Source organism: Phalaenopsis equestris, unplaced genomic scaffold, assembly GCF_001263595.1.
Source record: "Phalaenopsis equestris unplaced genomic scaffold, ASM126359v1 Scaffold000600, whole genome shotgun sequence".
NCBI classification, from domain to species: domain Eukaryota; kingdom Viridiplantae; phylum Streptophyta; class Magnoliopsida; order Asparagales; family Orchidaceae; genus Phalaenopsis; species Phalaenopsis equestris.
The window spans coordinates 753,695-775,417 of NW_018165040.1; the positions used below are offsets into that span (position 1 = coordinate 753,695).

The following is a 21,723-nucleotide window of genomic DNA, read 5'->3' on the forward strand; positions in this document are numbered from 1 at the left end:
ATAGTATTCCGACCCGAACTTATTGGGGCTCTGAACGTCCAGCGGCGCCAAATTTGTATCTCCACCCGAAGCCTGTGGGCAGCTTCCCCGTCGCAGGGCAGCGAAGCTGGGGGTGATGTTGTTGTCATTGTAGATGCGAGAGCGGAAGAATTGGCATTGGGTTTGGCCTATGGTGTGGGCCCCAGACAACGCCGTCATGTCACGTGCGTTCAGACCCTTTGCGGCGAACTTGGAGATGAGTGTGGAGAGGGTTGATGATGGGCCTGGGAGATCGCTGTTCGCCGCGCTTTGGCTGGCCGTGGTGGCGTCTCTACGGCCCAGAGCTACAGCCCACGTCGGCCCACCCAGCTGAACTACGCCATCGCGAGTAGCGAGAGCGAGGATGTCGGCACAGGAAACAGTTGATTTGCAGGAGGCTTCGACGCTGGATTTAATGGCATCGATGACCTCAAATCCTCTTGCGGAGTTTTTGTTGGGGAATGCGTTCTTTTCGCCTGTCAGTGTTGGGGTGTCGTCCAGAAGAACAGAACCATCGCAACCCTGAAATTGTTAAAGTTAATTAATACATTATATAAGAAATGATATGATTGTCCATATATATATATATAAAAAAGTAGGTAGAGGAGGTGTGAAGATATACATTAACGAAGCAGTCGTGAAAGAAGAGGCGGAGAATGGAGGCAGCCATGCGCGGCTCTTTGGCGACGGCTTGCGCCATGGATGAGCGCACAATGGATTGCAGGTTGGGGCATGTTTTGGCGTAGAAGTTTGGAGAGAGTTGGGCTTCAGCGGAGGAAGCTAGTAAGAGCAATAAGATTGGGAGAGCCAGAAATGAGGTTGTCGCATTAGAGATGGAGGTCATGGCTGGCTGCAGGCTGATTAAAGGCTAATGATTAAGTAGTGAAAGAAGGTAGTAGATGTTTATGATTCGTTGTAATGAGAGGAATGATAGGTTTGTGGGGTATTTATATACATATAAGTGATTGGGTTTGGATAGAGGGAGGGTATTGTTGAATATTCGAAGAAGCTGCTCTGCGTTATTTTTAACTTTGTGTTGATGGAGTCAAGTCAACGACAGCTTGGGCCGCCTGCATCTTCCCGATGTAATTGGTTGACAACGAAATACCGCTAGACCTCGCGATCCCTCGTGCTTTTTGTGATGGGTCTCTTTGGTTTGAATGAAAGAGTACTATTATTCATTAGCCTTTTCTCTTTTAGGCGTGGAGATTTTTTTAATGAAAAATATGAGGAGAGGGATTTAAACTTAAGAGGGAAATACTAATTTGGGATGATATTAATTGAATTGTAATAGGAATCAATTTGCTACATGGTTTTGTATATCAAAAAATTATCAATGCTCATACTTAGAAAATTTAACGGTCAAAAAGGAAAGATTACGATAAAAGTTGACCCACTGACAAAAGATCATGTCCTACTTATCTTATTGAGTGAAACAGTTCGAGCTAAGCCAACAATGCCAAACCCGGTCGAACCAAGAGACGGACAAAAGACAACTGGACGCCACAACCTACAAGAATAAGCCACTTAGTCAGAAACGAGACGAAAAGATATTAAAGCCAACCAACACATGAGAGCCGACCCAAGGGAAATTCCAGTTCCCTAGCTGGCTTCTCCAACTATCTTAGAGAGACCCATAGACTCCTCATCAGGGGTAAAAAATTAACAGTCATAACATATCAATCGGCCAACCCATATCGACTAGGTATAGCCAACCGAGCAGATCTCAACTGACCGATATAATCTTATCGTTCCAAAGCCAATTAAGCCTAACTAACTAGCTGAGCCAAAAAAAACAGCCGGATGAAAGACTTACCCATGTAAAATGTGAGAGATACCACAATACACACCTCTTTAAATTAGGAGCAAAAATATAATATTATAGTATTGTATAATATCTTTTATAAATAAAGGAATCATTTTATGAATAAAAGACGATGAATTACTATTTTATATATATATATATAGATATATATTAATATTAGGTATATCAAACTGGCTCGTTTCTTGAGTGTGATTCACGAACAAATTAAAATTCAACAAAAGTCATTAGAAAAATAATACATAAGCCAATTCTTTGGATCCCAATTCTTATGTATTTACATATCAAACACTTAAACATTAATATTTTTAACATTCATATTTTTATGTGATACGCCACCAACAAATTTTTATCATGGCACGGATCCCGAGACGATATTGTGAGCAAGAAATGTTCAAATCTTGATATAAATTCATCCAGAGCTCCAATTTCAACAAACTTATAGTCAAATTGACTAGCTTGATGAGACAAACCTAATGATATAAAAACTAGTCTAATCCGAGTAAAATTAAGCTCATATCAAGTCATTAAACCGCCCTTAGAAGATTTCTGGACACATTTGGATGGTCAAACATATGTCAGCACTAGCAAGTTTATATTCGAATCGAGCGTCTCAACAAGGCACATCCTACGAGCCCAAGTTCACTCAATTCCGACAATCATTAAGACACTCAAATGTCCATTAAACGTCGCATGGTCAAAGAAAACTCTCTGGACCGTCTGATCAAAATGAATGATAATCCTGCATTAATTGCACCCAGAATACTATAAATAGACCCCCACCCCTCACATAAGAGAGGGAGGGGGGAATTTTAGAGAGAGAGCTTGAGGTCTTTAGGAGAAGCTGCAGCTCAACATCACCGCGAATCGTCGTCGACCACCGCCAACCGTCGATGACCCACCACAGAGCTCCTACGACCACCGTCGACCGTCGTCAACTACCGCAGACCGTCGTCGACCTCCACCAACCGTCATCGACCTCCATCGATCACCACCAACCAAACACCATCAGTCTAGGTTGTAATCCAAAAAATATAGTTACCATTTCCCGTCTGTGGGACAAGAGATTTCTGTAATCATCAATTAATAGTGGATTTCCGCAACTGGGTCAGACCCCGTGGTTTTTCCCTTATGGGTTTTCCACGTAAAAACTTCTGGAGTCATCACCGCTTGTTTTTTATCTGTGTGTGTGTTGAACTTTCGTACAACGCTAAGACGATAGTCTGTTACTCTATCATCAGGAATTTTCTAGCACACATCATTATGTATGCACATAAATCATTAGCATAACATTAAATTATTTTCATGATTTTTTTAAAGGTGAAATATATTTTTTCATGCAAATGTTTATTACACCAAGGTGTTATAAGGTAAATATAAAATTTTTTAAAACATTTTTTTTTATTGTGGGGATGGTCGAGATTATCATGAAGGTACTATGATAGCGCGCAATCAACTAGGTTCCCTTGATAAGAGCGGAATTCATGCCACTTGGAAGATAGATAATTGAATTTTGTTGCTTAACAAATGTGACAAGTTGATAAGAGCAGCAATTGACTTCAAATGTTAGGGTTTGATTGATGTGTGGCAAACATGTTGATCATTCATCTGATTGAAAGCAAGATTTGAAGATAGAAAAGTAAAATGTGTTGAATGTTAGTTGTTAACGAGATCAAATAATACATGCTAGAAATTAAGTTTTATCAATTGAAGATGATTACTTTGTTCATCACATTAATATGAGGGGAGACTAGGTGATTACCAATGATTGAGATAAAACAGTCAGATATTGATAGTTATTGACGATAAAAAATATCAAACGACTAGTGACATTTGACAGGCTATTGGGTCGTCCTCTTTACAAGAGTAGAGATATGTGACTTTGAAAGCAACATTGATGTTGGGAGCTAGCTAATCGATGCCAACCATAGTTATGCATTGGGCAATGATCAATAGAAGATTGTTAGAAGTGAAGCAATAATTAGTAGTTGGCTTAGCCACGGTCTTAACTCTTAATGGTATATGAAAGCATTAGATGATACCAAATGAGAATATTAGAAGTTTAATGTTGTCACGATGATTAGTGGTTGAATCCATCTTTCTCTTAATAAAAAAAGGAGATGAGATTGTCAGCCAAGAAGATATGGAGCTCAAATGTCAAAATAATAATTATTATTATTATAATTTATGCATTTTTAAAGGGGCATTAGACCGTTAACTTCTGCCCTTTTGGCATTCAAAATTTGTAGGCTGCTTGGTTTGTCAAATGAGCCTTGAAGAAGAATTGTTTAATATGTTTATGAATGTTTGATATGGACATGTTTGGATTAGGATTGATTGGGATTGGGTGGTTGGCAACATTGACCAACAAGGTGTGTGATGTAATTAATGATAACGATTATCTAATATTATGATTTATTTAGCATTTATTTATATAAAAAATATTTGTTTTGAGTGGGTGTGCCTACAGTTGTTTATAGAGAACGCGTTTTGACCTTCAATATGTGCTGCATTTAACCTTGGAGTGCATATGATTTGCATTCATATTGAAGATGTATGCTGCATATTACTATAAGATATAGTTATCTAATATCTTTGAAATTTTTAGTATATATCTTGATACAAAAATATTTTATCTTGAGAATAAAAAATATATATGAAAAGACCAAATAGTTGTTAACATAGTACGCATTTTGACTTTAAAAATAAGTTGCCAATTAACTCCTAGGCTAGGGCTACGAATGAATTGAGCCGACTCGAGTCGAATGGGGCTGTGTTCAAACGGCCTTGTTTATAAAATTTGTGCTCGAGCACAAATCAAGCTTTTGGGGTTGTGTTCAAGCTGTTTGTCAATCAAATTTGGGCTCGAACTTGAATTGAGTTTTTATGTTTATGTTCAAATTTAGTTTATTTATCATTATGACTCCTTGAGTTTGGTTCGTGTTCATTAATATGATGATAATCAAGTCATTATTGAACATATTAACTATAATCTAGCTATTTAATCTCTATCTAAATGAAATTTTTTGAGCAAGATAAACTAGTGCTAACAAGCTATATAATTTTCTAACAACCTCAGACTTGTCAAACAAACTAGTGGATGATATAATTGAGCTATTTAATTTTAGTCAAACAAGTTTTATCAATCTTATAGATGAGTTACATGTTAAACCTACAAAAACAAACAAGCATTAATTAAATGAACGAGTTACTAAATAAACAACTAATATTAGCATAAACAAGCTCGAATTAATAAACAACTAAACAAAAAAGGTTTCATCTTATTCTTTTTATTATGAATTAAAAATTTAAAGGAGTTCATTCAAAAGCTATAAATTAAGCTTTAACCGTCTTATTAATAAGTATTAAATTGAGCTTTAATTGTGATTATTCGTGAACTTTAAATGAAACTGTTTCATCGAGCTTCTTAACGAGCTTGTTTGCAGTCTTTAAATTATAATGTTCACGAGCATAAACAAATTGAACAATGAGTTGATCAAGTTTGTTCATTAATAATCGAGCATTTTTTTTTGTTAAACTAATTAATGAAATAAACGAAAGTGATCAAATTTGTTCAATTAATTAGTCAAACAAACATGAATGAGCTCTTATCAAGCTAAGCTTAAAGAGTGGTTTGAGTCCTTATGCAACTAAACCCTATGCACGGCAAGTGCATATATGTTTTTTGGAAATTTGTATATATATCACTCAGTACCTATATATTTTAATATTTTACAATCAAATTTGATATTTAAATTTATAACATCTTGATGTCATTAATTTAAGCATAAAAACTATGTATTACTTTGTAAAACTGTGTATTACTTTGTAAGAAAATTATAATAGTTTGGGAACTGCTTGTGGCAAATACTTCCAAATTTGTTGTCTCAAGCATCATTGACCCAGACGATTCTGAGATTCTCAAGCCCATCCCTGATGGTCAGTGATTATATGAATTATGGCTTGGGTTCTTCCTTTTTTTTTGGTTCTCTTTTTTTCTTTTTAAATCTGTAAAGTTTGGTCAAAAGAATGTTGGCGCCAACTTAGTTTCTGAAAAATTTATATTGTTCTGTTGTTTTTTTAAAATTTCATTAAGTTCTGATGAGGTGCTTGAACAAGGGTTAACATCTCTCTCTCTCTCTCTCTCTCTCTCTATATAATATATATATATATATATATATATATTGTGCCGCGTATCTCAGTCTATTGGTTGACATCCTTGGTGTAACACCCTTCAAGTCGGGCTTCCAGTCCCCTCTTGCACAGTTGGTCTTAAGGAGGTGATGCTCGAATTGTTAAACACATTAGGAGTGACTGGATGCTGGAATTGTTAAACACATTAGGAGTGACTGGAGGCCCGTATGATAGCCTATGGCCATTTCTTTTATATATATTTATATATGTCACATTTTTCTAGTTCATGTAAACAAGTGATAAGATAAAATTTATAAATAAATGTACATCAAGAATGTGTCGATGTGAATCCTTAGGAGATCAAACGGTCCAGAAGGGAGAAAGTATGATAAATGATGACCCACTAACAGAAGATTAGGAGGTCCACTTATTCAATCGTATATAATCATCCGAGTGGCCAAGAGAAGAATAAAAAGAAACGACCGAACGATTTGAATCCAAACTAATCTCACTAAACAAAGATTGATAACCATCTGAGCTACGACATAAGATCAAGAGACCCGCTTATTCAATCAGATATAGTCATCTGAGCGGTCAGGAGAAGAACAAAAAAAAAAAAAAAAACAATCGAATGATCTGAATCCGAACTAATCTCACTAAAGCAAGACATATAACCATCTTAGCACACTACAAGAAAGCAGTTTGAAGGCATCGACCTCCCTTCTAGTAGATCGGACCCGAGAAAGAAATTAGTTCCTTATTACACCAAAAGTCCCATGGACTCCCTCAATGCTCCTCATCAGGGACTAAGAATTGATAACTCGTGCTATACAAATCAACCAAACTGGCCAGTTCAACCGATTCGACCGTGAACTAACCGGTGTTCTGATTTTGGTAGGGCTGAAAACTAGCTCTGCATCGAATTGACAAGAACCGACTGAAATCGACAATCAAACCGGTCAACTTGTTAAAGTATATTTTTGCTTATGTCATATTTTATTGGAGATCATGAAGAATGGTTTGAATCTTTTGATATCATGAAGAATATATATTGCTCTAATCATTCTCAGCTTCATTTTCTTCTTTAATTTTTGTGAAATTTGCATCACTATTAGTCTATTAACTCTTCTTTTATATGCTTTTATATGCTTTTATATATTTTTGGTTATGTTTCCTTTTTGTAGAGCTCCCATGCTGAATTATTTCAGTTATACTTAATTTTTTTTTATATTTATGACATCATTCGGTTCAACCCCGGTTCAACCGTTGAACCTAAAACCTTCTCCACTACCGATTCGATGGCTGGTTTGATTTTTTGAAGTTGCGTTGCGAGATCTATAGATACACCAGCTGTTCTTGTGGTATATATATAATCAAATAGGAGAACGATCGATGAAGCGAAAAAATAGAACAAGAAAAATCACACCAGAAAAGAACACAGATTTATATTGTTCAGCAAATTGCTTACATCCACGGAGTTGCAGAGGATTTTACTACTTGAGGAATTTATACCAGTCGATCACCTTGACTTACAAGAGGAATCTCTCAGAGGAATCTCAAGAGGAATCTCTCACTTCGTTGCTCTTTCTTCTTCTTTCTCTACACTGAGATACACCGAAGAAACTATGTACCGAGATATACCGAAGAGACAAACTTACAAGAGAAATAAACTCAATTTCTCTTCTGCCACAAACCACCAAGAAAAAGCTAATGGAGAACAATCTTCTTCTTCTTTCTACTTTCTTCACTGCAAGGAACTACCTCTTGCACTTTCTTACCTTCTGTCCTGAGGAAGCCTTCCTCTATCCCGAGGAAAATCGAAGAACACCGTGACTTCTAAAACCCAAGGAGAGCCATCGAAACCTTTTTATGACGAATAGGAGGGAGCGAAGATATGCTTCACTTCTTAAAAAAGGGAAGGCGAGAGTGGTTGGCACATACGGTTCGCAACTGGATGCTTCGCTTCACTGGGCGGGAGCGAGAGCGGGCGCCAATTCCCAAAAATGAAAGGAGAGGCGAGACAGTCGCGAAATTTCGTGATAGAGGAGCGGAGATGGGAACGGGAGGCGGGAGCGGAGAAAAATTTAACCGGGCTCCATCCACAACAAGTCTCCCACTTGGAGACCGGTACATAAACAACATCTCCTTCCTCAAACTGATCTTCTCCACTGGCAGCATCACTCTTTTCTTCAAACATGAATCCTCCACTATGAATCTCCAACTTGAATCCTTCATGAATCCTCCACCTCTGCAACTCAAAGCCCTGTCTTCACTCCAAAAGACCAAATGAAGTTGCGCACAACTTCAGTTTCTCAAGAGTAACACCCTCAGTCAATATATCAGCAGGTTCCAAATAGCCTTGCATCTCCAAGCTATTTCTTGAATTACTCTTGTTTCTGCTTACAACTCTCACTGTATGAGCAATATTTTGCCTCTCCTGAAAGCCTTTTTCAACAAGTCTAGCATTGTATCTCTTACTGCCATCAAGCTCAGTCCATCAAGCTCAGTCTTCCTCAGTCTTCACCTGGTACAACCACTTGTTGTGTAATTCCTTCTTCCCCGGTGGAAGTTATGTCAGCTTCCACTTGCTCGAACTTTTATCTTATAAGATTTCTTCATAACTCTGTGGTTATCTACCATCTGTGTGTGGAACAATAGGAATTGGTGCCTCGTACCCACTAACCTCTTCTCTTCTATCATCAACAGAACTATGAACTATCATCAATAGTGCATCATATACTTCTTCAAATACCACATTTGCGCTATCATTCTCCATATTCTTGAGAATCTTGCAGTTCCTCCTTATGTGGCCAGCCTTGCCACAATTCCAGCAGATTGTCTGCTGACCAGACTTTGATTTTGATCTCACTTTATTTGAGTTTCTGTCATGTCATCTCCCTCTGAAATCAACATTCAGTGCCAAACTCGAATCTGAGATCTCGCCAGAATTTTTTCTGCGCACTTCCTCAGCCAAAATCAAATCACGAATATCATCGCATTTTAATTTATATTTACTTGCAAAACTGCTAACTGCCATCATTATGACTTCCCAACTATTTGAAAACGATGCCAACAATATCAACACACGTATCTCATCTTCAAAATCAATTTCAACAAACGACAATTGATTTGTGATAGTATTGAAATTATTCAGGGATGAACAACAATAACACCTTCTGCCATCTTCAAATTGAATAACTTCTTCACCAAGTACACATTATTATTCGTTGATGACTTTTCATACATATCTGATAAGACTGCCATGAGATCTAATGTCGTCCTTTCCTTGACGACGTTGTGTGCAACGGACCTCGATAGGGTCAATCAAATAATCCCCAGAACTTGTCGATCCAACAAATTTCCTTCAACTTTACCCCTCCTTTACCCATCCTTTCAGGTCTTTTCCCTATTAACGAAAGATGAAGTTTCTTCCTATAGAGATAGTCCTCTATCTGCATCCTCCAATAACCAAAATCTGTGTCATCAAACTTCTCGATTCCTGAAACCTTCACTTCATCTGCAGCCATCATTCTTCCTATCATTCTATCATTCTTCCTCAGATCCGAACAAAGCTCTGATATCGGTTGTTGCGTTGTTAGATCTATATATACACCAGTTGTTCTTGTGGTATATATATAATAGAACAACATAATGAACGAAGAAGCAAAAAAATAGAACGAGAAAAATCACACCAGAAAAGAACACACAAATTTACGTTGTTCGACAAATTGCCTACGTCCACAGAGTTGCAGAGGATTTTACTACTTGAGGAATTTACACCAGTCGATCATCTGGACTTACAAGAGGAATCTCTGACTTCGTTGCTCTTTCTTTTTATTTCTCTATTCTTATCTCTCTACATTGAGATACACCGAAAAAACTCTATATCGAGATATACCGAAGAAGATAAACTTACAAGAGAAATAAACTCAATTTCTCTTCTGCCACAAGCCACCAAGAAGAAGCCAATGGAGAACAATTTTCTTCTTCTTTCTTCTTTCTTCACCGCATGGAACTACCTCTTGCACTTTCCTTTCTTCTATCCCGAGGAAACCTTCTTCTATCTCGAGGAAAATCAAAGAAGAACACCGTGACTTATAAAACCCAATAAGAGTCATCCAAAACATTTTATCACGAATAGGAGGGAACAAAGAGATGCTTCACTTCACAAAAAAGGGAAGGCGGGAGCGGTTGGCACCTACGGTTCATGACTGGACGCTTCGCTTCACGGGGCGGGAGTGGGAGCAGGCGCCAATTCGCAAAAACAAAAGGAGAGGCGGGACAGTCACGACATTTCGCGACAGAGGAGCGGGAGATGGGAACGGGAGGCGGGAGCGGGGAAAAATTTAACCGGGCTCCATCTACAACATCTGACACTTATTAATAACACAATAAAGTCTTATAATCATCCCACAAGCTCTCCTAGTTGAGGAACGAGCTGTCTATCTGGTTACAATGATTCATCTTCTGTCAGATGATCTAGTCTTGTCACACAAACATGAGCGCTTCATTTCTGGATCGATGGTCGAAAAACAGACTAGGTCAATCGATTGACAAAGTCTAGCAAATATAATTAGTCATGCGGTCCTACAGCTAATCAAACTCGTTTGACCAGCAATGTCGGCTCAACCTTAGTGACTGGATCGAACTTATCGAGCCGAAGATGTACTGGCCTAGCCGACCAAGCCAGAGAGTAGCCGAGCAATAAACTCACTTATGTAAAATATTTATAATATTTGTACAATCTCCCTTAAAGCAGGAGCTAAAATAATATACAATTATATCTGCTATATTGAAGGCGATCATTTTAAGGGATATACAAAAACATATTAGTGTTGACTATCTCTCTCTTCTTATATTGTATTAGAGTGTAAGTAAGGGACCAATCAAGATTCAACAATAGACATCTTTATTTATAAATGATCCAAATACAATTCCAAGTTAAAAATACATTTTCGGACATTTTGCCCACACAACTTTAATAAAAGAATTTTCTAATAAATAAATAAACAACTTAAAAGCGACATATATCAGGCACATGAAGTTTAAGAAATCAGTAATCAGGAGTTAACCTTTCTGCAATTCAAACGTATCTCTCCGCTGGTTCCCGTAAGCGGAGTAATACCCCCCATCTTCACCATAGCCGCTGCAAAATCGCGGAAGAAGAGAGCTTTATTGTTGCTGTACTGCCTCACCAAAGCATCCTGCGTTCCATTATTGAAGAGCTCCTGATCGGAATGCAACAGCCCCCGGGAGCCCATCAAGTTCTGATAGTATTCCGACCCGAACTTATTGGGGCTCTGAACGTCCAGCGGCGCCAAATTTGTATCTCCACCCGAAGCCTGTGGGCAGCTTCCCCGTCGCAGGGCAGCGAAGCTGGGGTTGATGTTGTTGTCATTGTAGATGCGAGAGCGGAAGAATTGGCATTGGGTTTGGCCTATGGTGTGGGCCCCAGACAACGCCGTCATGTCACGTGCGTTCAGACCCTTTGCGGCGAACTTGGAGATGAGTGTGGAGAGGGTTGATGATGGGCCTGGGAGATCGCTGTTCGCCGCGCTTTGGCTGGCCGTGGTGGCGTCTCTACGGCCCAGAGCTACAGCCCACGTCGGCCCACCCAGCTGAACTACGCCATCGCGAGTAGCGAGAGCGAGGATGTCGGCACAGGAAACAGTTGATTTGCAGGAGGCTTCGACGCTGGATTTAATGGCATCGATGACCTCAAATCCTCTTGCGGAGTTTTTGTTGGGGAATGCGTTCTTTTCGCCTGTCAGTGTTGGGGTGTCGTCCAGAAGAACAGAACCATCGCAACCCTGAAATTGTTAAAGTTAATTAATACATTATATAAGAAATGATATGATTGTCCCTATATATATATAAAAGTAGGTAGAGGAGGTGTGAAGATATACATTAACGAAGCAGTCGTGAAAGAAGAGGCGGAGAATGGAGGCAGCCATGCGCGGCTCTTTGGCGACGGCTTGCGCCATGGATGAGCGCACAATGGATTGCAGGTTGGGGCATGTTTTGGCGTAGAAGTTTGGAGAGAGTTGGGCTTCAGCGGAGGAAGCTAGTAAGAGCAATAAGATTGGGAGAGCCAGAAATGACGTTTTAGCATTAGAGGCCATGACTGGCTGCTGGCTGTTTAGAAGCTAATGATGAAGGAGTGGAAGAAGGTAGTAGAGGTTTATGGATTCGTTGTAATGAGAGGAATGATAGGTTTGTGGGGTATTTATATACATATAAGTGATTGGGAATATGGATAGAGGGAGGGTATTGTTGAACATTCGAAGAAGCTGCTCTGCGTTATTTTTAACTTGGGTGTTGATGGAGTCAAGTCAACGACAGCTCGGCCCGCCTGCAAAATTCCCGAGGTGTGGTTGACAACGACCTACCGCTAGACCTCGCCATCCCTCGTGCTTTTTGTGATGGGTCTCTTTGGTTTGATTGACAATAGTACTATTATTCAATCGCCTTTTCTCTTTTAGACGTGGAGTTTTTCTTTATTGAAAAATTTTAGGAGAGGGATTTAAACTTGAGGGGAATACTAATTTGGGATGATATAAATTGAATTGTAATAGGAATCAATTTGCTACATGATTTTGTCAATCAAAAAATTACCAATGTTAATTCTGAGAAAATTAGAAGAGTACGGTGAATATAGACCCACTTATAGAAGATCACGAGGTCTACTTATCCGATTGAGTGAAATAGTTCGAGCTAGACATACTCAATTTTCAATTATATACGTTACAACTAAATATTTAAGCATTATCAAAAATATATTTTACATGTTTCTTTTCAATAAGGACCATAATTCTATTATTAATTGTTCCTCTTTTTTGAATGGTGTGAAAGTAGGGAAGCCAAACTGCGTGCTTTAATTTATGGCCAATCTGACATTGTCAATCATCAGCTTACCAAAAGGGAAACATGCCATTAGTTGCCGATGGACCCATAGGATCAAATAAAATTTAAATGGATCCATAAAAAAATACAAAGGTCAACTTATTACCAAGGGGCATGCATAACAAAAATGAGTTCATCACTTTGACACTTTTCATCTCTTAAAAAAGGTGTTACACTAAAATTGCTTCTTGCCCTTGTAGCTAACCTTTATTAGATTCTTAATCAATTAGACATAAATAATGTTTTTTTTTTTACATGACAACTTAATTATTAGAAAAGGTTTATATGGAACGGCCTCTTGGCTTCCACACTAAGGGGAATACATTAAGAGTCCGTTTGGGGCAGCTTGTGCATTTCAGGATAAACTGCTTATCCTGAAATGCGGCCCGCAAGCTGGCCACAAGGGTCGACCCGCAGCCTGCGTTTAGTGAAAAAACCTAAACACAGTTTCAGATAAGCTGGCAAAACACGTAAACCAAATGGTACGACAGCGTTTTGAAAACGCCGTCCGCACTTATAAGCTGCCCCAAACGGACTCTTAATGTATCTATAGACTTAAGCAAGTATCTTGATAAAGATACATAAATAATCATTACATCTCACACCTTAATATCGCCTTCATGGTACATAAATTGAGTTAGTATCTTGCTCAACTAAGAACTCCTCACATGGATGTCGTACATTATCTTATTTGGTATCTCACATCTACCATAAAATAATGTATATTCTAATCTAGATCTTCTATTATTCAACCAAAAACCTTTTCTCATGTATTTTTTTTAGAGATTCGTTGATTTCTGTACATATAAAAATATGTCAGCATGAATCTCAAAATAGATGAATGACTTAGGAAGTAGATGCGGACGATCGAACATAGCCTTCGACGATCGTTTATGGATGAATGTTGGCGAGAGAAGCACCTTGTTCTAACGATCGACATAAGGTACTAGGAGAAGCTCTCTTAGGGCGTATTCAGTCTTCAGGATGATCGACGGAAATCCTCTTTCGGACTAGATATCAATCGAGTCAAGGTTTATTAGATGATCGACAACCTTCATTGATCGAGGCGGCTCACAGTCTTATTATATGCAAATAACTCTGTAATTACTAAAAAGTCCCCCTGAAAAGTTAATGTTGAAGGGCTAATAAATACTTTTGTCATGTTGGGACCTGAGTCTAGCAAATGACCCGTAATTCATCTAAGAGCTGGTTAACTGGAGAGACGACCAACTTGGATGACATATCAACTATGAAGCTGATAAGCTAAAGCTCGTCTGATGCTTAAAGCCTGGTGACGTACCAAATCGAAGAGAGACTAACGAAAGTTAATCGACTAGAACAATATTAAGGGCATGATTATAATTTCACAATTATTCTGCTTATATATAGGTATATAGATATAGCTATATAGCTATATATATATATATATATATATATATATATATATATACATATACATGATAAGGAGGAAATACTATGTCCTCATGTCATAATGGTCAATCAATGAACGTCACATCGTCATATGCTTCATTAGGGAGGGGGAATATTATGTCCTCATTTTCGGACGGTCACATGCCATGTACATATGTCCTCGTTCTTCATTTTAAATATTAAATACTTTTTTTTTTCTTTTATAGAATGAGAGCTACATATTTTTTCAAAAGATAACGTTGAAAATATTTAGAAAATTTATAAAAGGTTTTATAACTTATTATCCACATTTTAAAGTATAAATATCTCTCATGTGTGGTGAAAATCTCACAAATCTTAGTTATCTTTTCATTGGCCCTATTTTTTTCTTAAAAGCAATTAAATATTATCATACTCAGATGATTGTGTTCCATCGAGAAGAAAATTGCATTCGCTGTCCGGATGTGAGGAGAAAAGCATTGATCCAACCATGGAATTGTGCATAATGATGTCGTCGAATTCACACCGTCGCACAGACATATGAATATCTGGACGTAACATTTTCTCGTCTCTAGAGAGGATACACGATAATCCTCTATAACTGTGTTGAGAATAACATCTAAATTTATATATTTTGTTGTTGGGACTCTCAGAAAAATTTGTTTCCTCAAATGGGGTCGATATATCCTCATTTTTCATTTCAATTAAAAGTAATTTTTCTTGATATCAAAATGTTTACCATGAAAGTATGTCAATTGGATTTTTATGAAAGTTCTCTTCAACCTACAAATGCTACATAAAATTTTTAATGTTTTAACAAAATATTATTTCCATGAAATTCTTGGAGTGATTATTGGTAAGTGATTTATATACTACATTATCATCATTAATATATTTTATTAAGCATTAAATGAATGAATTTTCAAGTGTAATTTATGTATATGGAAAGATAGTTTAACAATATGTCTTATTATCATTATTATTATTATTATTATTATTATTTTAAAATTTTCTTCAATTTATTATAAGTGTATGTGCATTTTAGATATCATCAAAGATAGAAATTTATTTTAGCAAAATACAATATATATATATATATATATATTACATATATATAACTGATATATTCATTAATTTCTTTAGTTAAATGAATATTGCATAATTTGGAATAAATTCAATTTACATTAATAAGTTAAAGCCACATTTATACATACTAATAATTTATAAAAACAAAGGCATCCCAAAACCTGAATTTAATTACATCTTAAAGGAATAAGACAAAGATGATAAAAATAAAAATGTGTATTAACATCTAAATTAAAAATGTATTAACACTTAATTTTAAGGTGTATAAATGCTTAGTTGAATGACATATTAATGCGATAATATAATTAAGTAATTTTATGAGATTCCTACATGACGCCCCAAGGTGGAGTCCCATAATAAGGTGCTAATCTAGACACACACACACACACACACACACACATAATGTTATATATATATATATATATATATATATAATGAATATAAAAATGATCTAAATAAATTTGTTCATTTATTATTTATATTTGTTATTTGCATTTATTAATTTTTTACTCGTAATAAATAATTCTAATTATTCATTATCTAATTTAATCACAAGTTTATTAATATTTAAAAAAAATAAATAATAAATTTATATGAGTAACTCAAAATATTAAATTAAAATAATAAAAAAAAAATTTTAGAGTATTTTTTAAGTAGTTAGATTGTGCTCCATCAAGAAAAAATCTAAGCTGACTATTGGACAAAAGAGAGGTTTGATGAGTGCATCTGAAACTTGATCATCAGGTGAAAATTGAGACACAAATAGCTCCATTTTGAACATTTTCTAAAATTAAATGAAATTCAATGGAAATATGTTTGATGTAAGAATAATTAGAAATTAGGTCGTTCCACATGTAGGTGACACAGATATTGTCATAATAAATAGCAAGTGTAGTGGGTAGTTAAGTGAATAGTTTACGAACTATTGAACTTAGTAAAGTGGGTTTAACTATGATAGAGATAATGGCACTACATTTTATTTAGTTGAAGAATGAGCAATGATTTGTTGTTTGTTGAAGCTCCGAAAGATAGCATTACGACCGAGCAAGATAACATAATAGCTTATGGAGGTGCGATCAACTATGTTGTGCATTAGAGAGGTTATTTAAAGAAAGTGAGTAGTAGCAGTGAAAGAATAACCCATGATTGATGGTGGCTCATAGGTAATGAATAATGTGCTTAGCAAAACTCTAATGTATAGTCGTTGGTTGAGGCATAAATTAAGAGTTTGCTGTAAAAAAGGTGATGTATAGTCTTTTGAGAGAGACGTATTAAAGTACATTCATGTTGGTGGGGTGATATTTGGTTGCATTGGTGTTGGTGAAGCCATCAAAGATTGTTAGCTTGTGGTTGGGGCAACATGAAAGTGGTATATATTTGTGTTGAGAGAGAAAAAAATCTTGAGGAGAGGAGATGATTTGAATCTTATGTGTGATTTATTGAAGAAAGTTGGGGTTACTGCCTTTGAGAATGATATCTTCAATATGGACCGTGATATACATACAAGAAGCTTTTTTTAGTAGATAAATAATGATGTATTTGTCTATGAGCCAACAAATCCAATGGATATAAGGAAACAATAAAGTTGTGATACGAAGCATAGGGAGCTTTTTTGAGGCCATAACAGGCCGTTGTATTTGATAGAAATTATTCAACCTATTTTTGATCTCAAGAATAAAGAGTTTGATGCATGGAGACATCTTTAGTGAACAATTTTCAATGAAGAAATACATTGATGAAATTGAGTTGTTAAGTTACGATCCATTAAAGAGTGCAAGGCTAAAAATTAATTAGTCAAACTATTGCAGTTTATATATCTCAAGATAATCGATGTCTTTGTATTTGTGAAGACTTTATAATATAATATTTATAGAAACAAAATAATATATAAAAATGATTGTTTATGAAAACCTGAATTTAAGGTATATTAACACTTGATTTAAATGATGTCTTAATGGGATAGAAAGCAAAATGGTACAGCTATGAATGCATATTAAAACCAAAATTTAGTGTATTAACATCTAAATTTATTGACATCTAAACTGGATATGAAAATGTTAATAAAGAGAAGATACTATTCCATTAATACATTATAAGGCCTATAAATAAGACCTTCATCTAAAGTTCTAAGAGATGTATTTACTTTTGGATCTCCATCCTCACGTAAGACAAATCACACTTATTCTCTTTCTCTCCACATTTCTAAAACAAACCGCTTAGATCATTTAAAATTAAAGTCCATGTTTGCATATTCCTCACAATTGTACAAAGGAATTTGAATCCTCAACACCCTGACGGAACTAGCTTGCTACTACTCGGTGTGATCACTCATTAGTATTAGGCCAGCGGTTCTCTCCCAACTCCGACCATGGCTCCAGCAGGATCAAAAAAGGTTTCTCATTTACCATTTTTTCATTATCATTTTCACAGTAAACACAATTTCTTGAAAAAAACAGATGAAAATCTTTTGAAATTTTTTTGAGAAATTTTTAAGGCTAGAACCCATCGAATGGATGGGGCTGTTGCTGCGCTGACTCCACTTGGGTTCACAAAGAAGCAGATACAAGATAAAGTCAGAGCGCTCCTAAAAGTACAAAAATTTCGCTTTTCTCCTTGACATTCAGTCTTTTATTTCTGTAAATAAGGAGTTATGAAAAAGTTGCTTGGATGGCAGGCGTATGGAAATAATGAATCTGGCTGGTATTTTGTTGAAGAAGATTACTACAAGCTAGTAATAGAAAAGCTCATTGAAGATCAAAATAGGGAAAGTGAAGAAAATGTCACGATAAATGAAGAGGTAGCATTGATAACTATATTATTATTTTAATTTGTTTCACTCCATGCTATCATGCTAATCTATTTTCAATTCTTAATATTTTTGTTCTTCAAAAAATTTAGACAAGGATTTTTTTTTTTTTTTTTTTTTTTTTTAAAAATGAAAAATGAGGGCTAATAGCAATTTATTTATCTTGTGAATTAAAGGAAAGGGACTAGAAAAGGTCAAAATACAATATATCACTTTCATTAAAAGACCTCAAAACAATTAAAAAAAAATTAGAAACTATTCAAAATTAGTGGCTCTGAATTTGGTCTACAGTTGTGATGCATCCAACAACACCCTCCATGCTGCCTCTATATTCAAATTTAAAACTTAAAACAAACCAGCAAGCGCACCACCTCCAACAGTATGTAAAAATAAACTAAACAACTCAATATACTAATAAGTTTGCCAACATTTATAGAAAAAGTGGAACTTAATACAGTGATGAGGTAATCCATTACCTAAGGTTACATCCAGCCCTATATGAAAGCATATAGTCACGGTAATTCAAGATGCAAGAGAGGTTGGGTTGAGCAAGACCTTCCATAAGAAAGTAATGACTATTTTCATCATTTCCTAAGATTAGAATCCAGTAAAAGATTTGCTAGAGCATCCTTGAATGAAAATGCTATAGTATAATTCTCTATTAGCAATAGGTAGGAACATTTAAAGCCATCAACTTCAAAAACAATCATTTAGGCTACCATGCCATTAAAAAGAGAAAGATAAAGCAGTCAAACAGATACATATGAAACTTCGTTAAAAAAGAGTTGCAACAACATTAAAAGAGGCATGATCCCTTATAAGAAACTAATATTTTGATATCAGGAAGCCAAACATCATTAATGGCCCCTCTCCTCAATTTAAGAGCTACTTGATTTGCTACTCTCATTATCAAAGTTGTCAAAGAAGAATTATTATTGTTAATTTTTCTTGCATATCACTCCAAATAAAATAAATAATAATAGAGACCTACAAGAAATGAAGCCTCTATACCTTCTTATGGTGAGTGTTAGGAGAGTTAATTAAGAAGAACCTACATTTATTGTGAGTGTTAGGAGAGTTCAGAAAAGCAAAGCAGAACATACTTAAGAGATGATTACTTGAGGAAAAAAATTCTCATTTGGTAGAAGATTGTGAATCGACTACATAGACAAAAGACAAGTAAAAAATAAAAGATTGCGAGTTCCCGCATTGTGTTCACAAAGCATGCAAGCAGCACCAAAATTCAAGCTACTTTTGTTAAGATTTTCAATAATTTTTAACCCCTCTAACACAACAATCCAACAATATAAAGCATGATAAGGGAGAAAATTAACTTCTAGTTTCTCCATTAAGAATAATAGAGAATGGAACAACACTAATGCAATCAAAAACACACTCAATAAATAATTGGGAAAACTCATTTTGAGACAATATATAAAGAAGTTATTTTTATTGGCATTTTAAAGCATTCTTAAGCTTAATTTTTACACAAAAATATCCTTTAGTCTGCTTGGATATAAATTAGTTCATTATCGAGCATGATGTTGTCCTAAATATCTATAATTCTTATGAAAGCTGATCTTGCTAGATGGATAATATGATGAGAATATTTTTAAGCCTATTTGCGTGGATTTTTTCCCATGACATTGTAAAAAAATGTTACATAGCGATATGGGCCTCTAATAGGTAATGGAATTTGAATGTTTTTTTTTTTTTTAATAATAGAGATGATATTGTGTTTAAATAGTGTGGGTACATTTAAGGTTAAGAAGAAATGATGCACAACAACAAAAATTATCTTATGATGATATTACAAGAGTGAATAAAGAACTTAGAGTCAACCCATCCAGTCCTTGAGTTTTGTCAATGCATATGTTGTGGAGAGTTTCAATAATTTTTGGAATTAATGACTATCTTGATAATTTATTTGATGATCTACCGATGAATCAATGCATTACATGAAAAGTTTTTGATAGGTTCTAATGAAGAAGAAAAGTGATTATTAAAGAGCCATGGAGTATTTTGTTATAGCATCAACCCTTTTATTACAGAAGTAGACTATACCTAAGGGGGTAGAAAGTTCATTTATGCAATTGGAATTTTTTCTATCATTTATAGAATTATAAAGAAATTTAAGATATGAAATTTTAGTATAAACCCTTTAACAATAATATATTAACAAATTTACATGGAACTTAGTCATCCAATTATAAGCTCCTTCCATGTGCAAATAAACTCATTCCATAAGTTGCCCAAATAACGAGTGATTATATATTAGGATAACTACCCACCTATTATTTATTTATTTATTTATTCTAACTTGAAATACTTTTTTATCTAATTGATAAAAGACAAAAAATAATTGTATTAATTATTAAAAGATTAATTAGAAATATTTTCAAATTTTATTAAATTTATTTAGAAATTTTATAAAAAAATGTTTCTTTCAAATGTTTTATGAAATTTTGTTGGAAACATAAATTTATTTATTTTGAGATTTGACCATGAGATCTTCTTAAAATATTTATAAATTTTTATTTCGAAAGATTTTTGCCATTGTACAATTATTATATTTAATCTTTAATTTAGAATGATTAAAAAAATTAAACAAATAGTTCATGAAATTTCTCAGACATAGAATGACATAATTTAATAAACATTTCATTATGATAAATAAGAAGACATGTTCCATTTAACTCCTAAGAAATAAGTGCCAACATTTATGACTTAATAATATTGTTGCCACTCCATTATTTCTTTCTCATGGACATTCTAGTTATGCTTCCATGATCTGGCTTCTCACTTAAATTAAAAAAAAAAAGAAATGAATCTATATCATAGGTTCATTAGCTTTTATTAGCTTGTGAATCTATAGTGTTCCACTTGATGGCAATATATGTCTATATTTTTGTCTATTATATTGTGAATATGTGTTACCCTTAATTGACCTTGTTGTCTTTTAATAGTTGTATACAACTTTATTATTTATTTTTTGGATTGAATTCTTGTCAAAAGCTATAATTAGAGATTGTACAAAAAACTCCTTCATAGATCAAGGCATATTTTTTTAATTTTAGACACTCTCACTTGAATAAAGTATAGTCCACTCATCTTACTCCAAATGCAGCAATAGCATGTGGATATGTTGATACAATCACATTTATAATCTCCACTTTCACTAATATTAACTTAAATTGTTCTGCATGATCTATCTTAAACATTGTATTAGTAAGGATTTATGCAAGTTGGTTTTGATAATCATCGAAGTCCTCTTTTGCATATTTAAAGTAAATTCTTGATTCTAGGCACACATTCATATTCATAAGCAAATACTAATTATTCTGCATCTCTTTCTATAAAAAAAAAAGGAGCAAGCATATTATAATTAATATATAGCACAAACTAGCATGTTTAAGAACACCGTTGAAGAATACAAATGTATTTATAGTTATTATTAATAAAGAAAACCATGTTATGGCATAAGCTCTTTTTGTATTATATCTCTTTCAATCAACCACTCATATATATATATATATATTTTATT

The 21,723-nt window shown here is 34.9% G+C and overlaps 1 protein-coding gene across 1 annotated transcript in view; it reads right to left on the reverse strand.

Moving 5' to 3' along the window:
- The window catches only part of LOC110029673 (peroxidase 52-like), a 12,300-nt gene extending 147 nt beyond the window's left edge, over positions 1-12,153 (reverse strand). The window contains 4 exon segments of the mRNA XM_020732080.1: positions 1-540; positions 641-864; positions 11,064-11,784; positions 11,881-12,153. The exon segment at positions 1-540 is cut by the window's left edge and continues 35 nt beyond it. Of these exon segments, the coding sequence (XP_020587739.1) occupies positions 1-540; positions 641-864; positions 11,064-11,784; positions 11,881-12,096 (1,701 nt within the window). The 5' untranslated portion in view covers positions 12,097-12,153.
- Between the last annotated feature and the right edge of the window lie 9,570 nt (positions 12,154-21,723).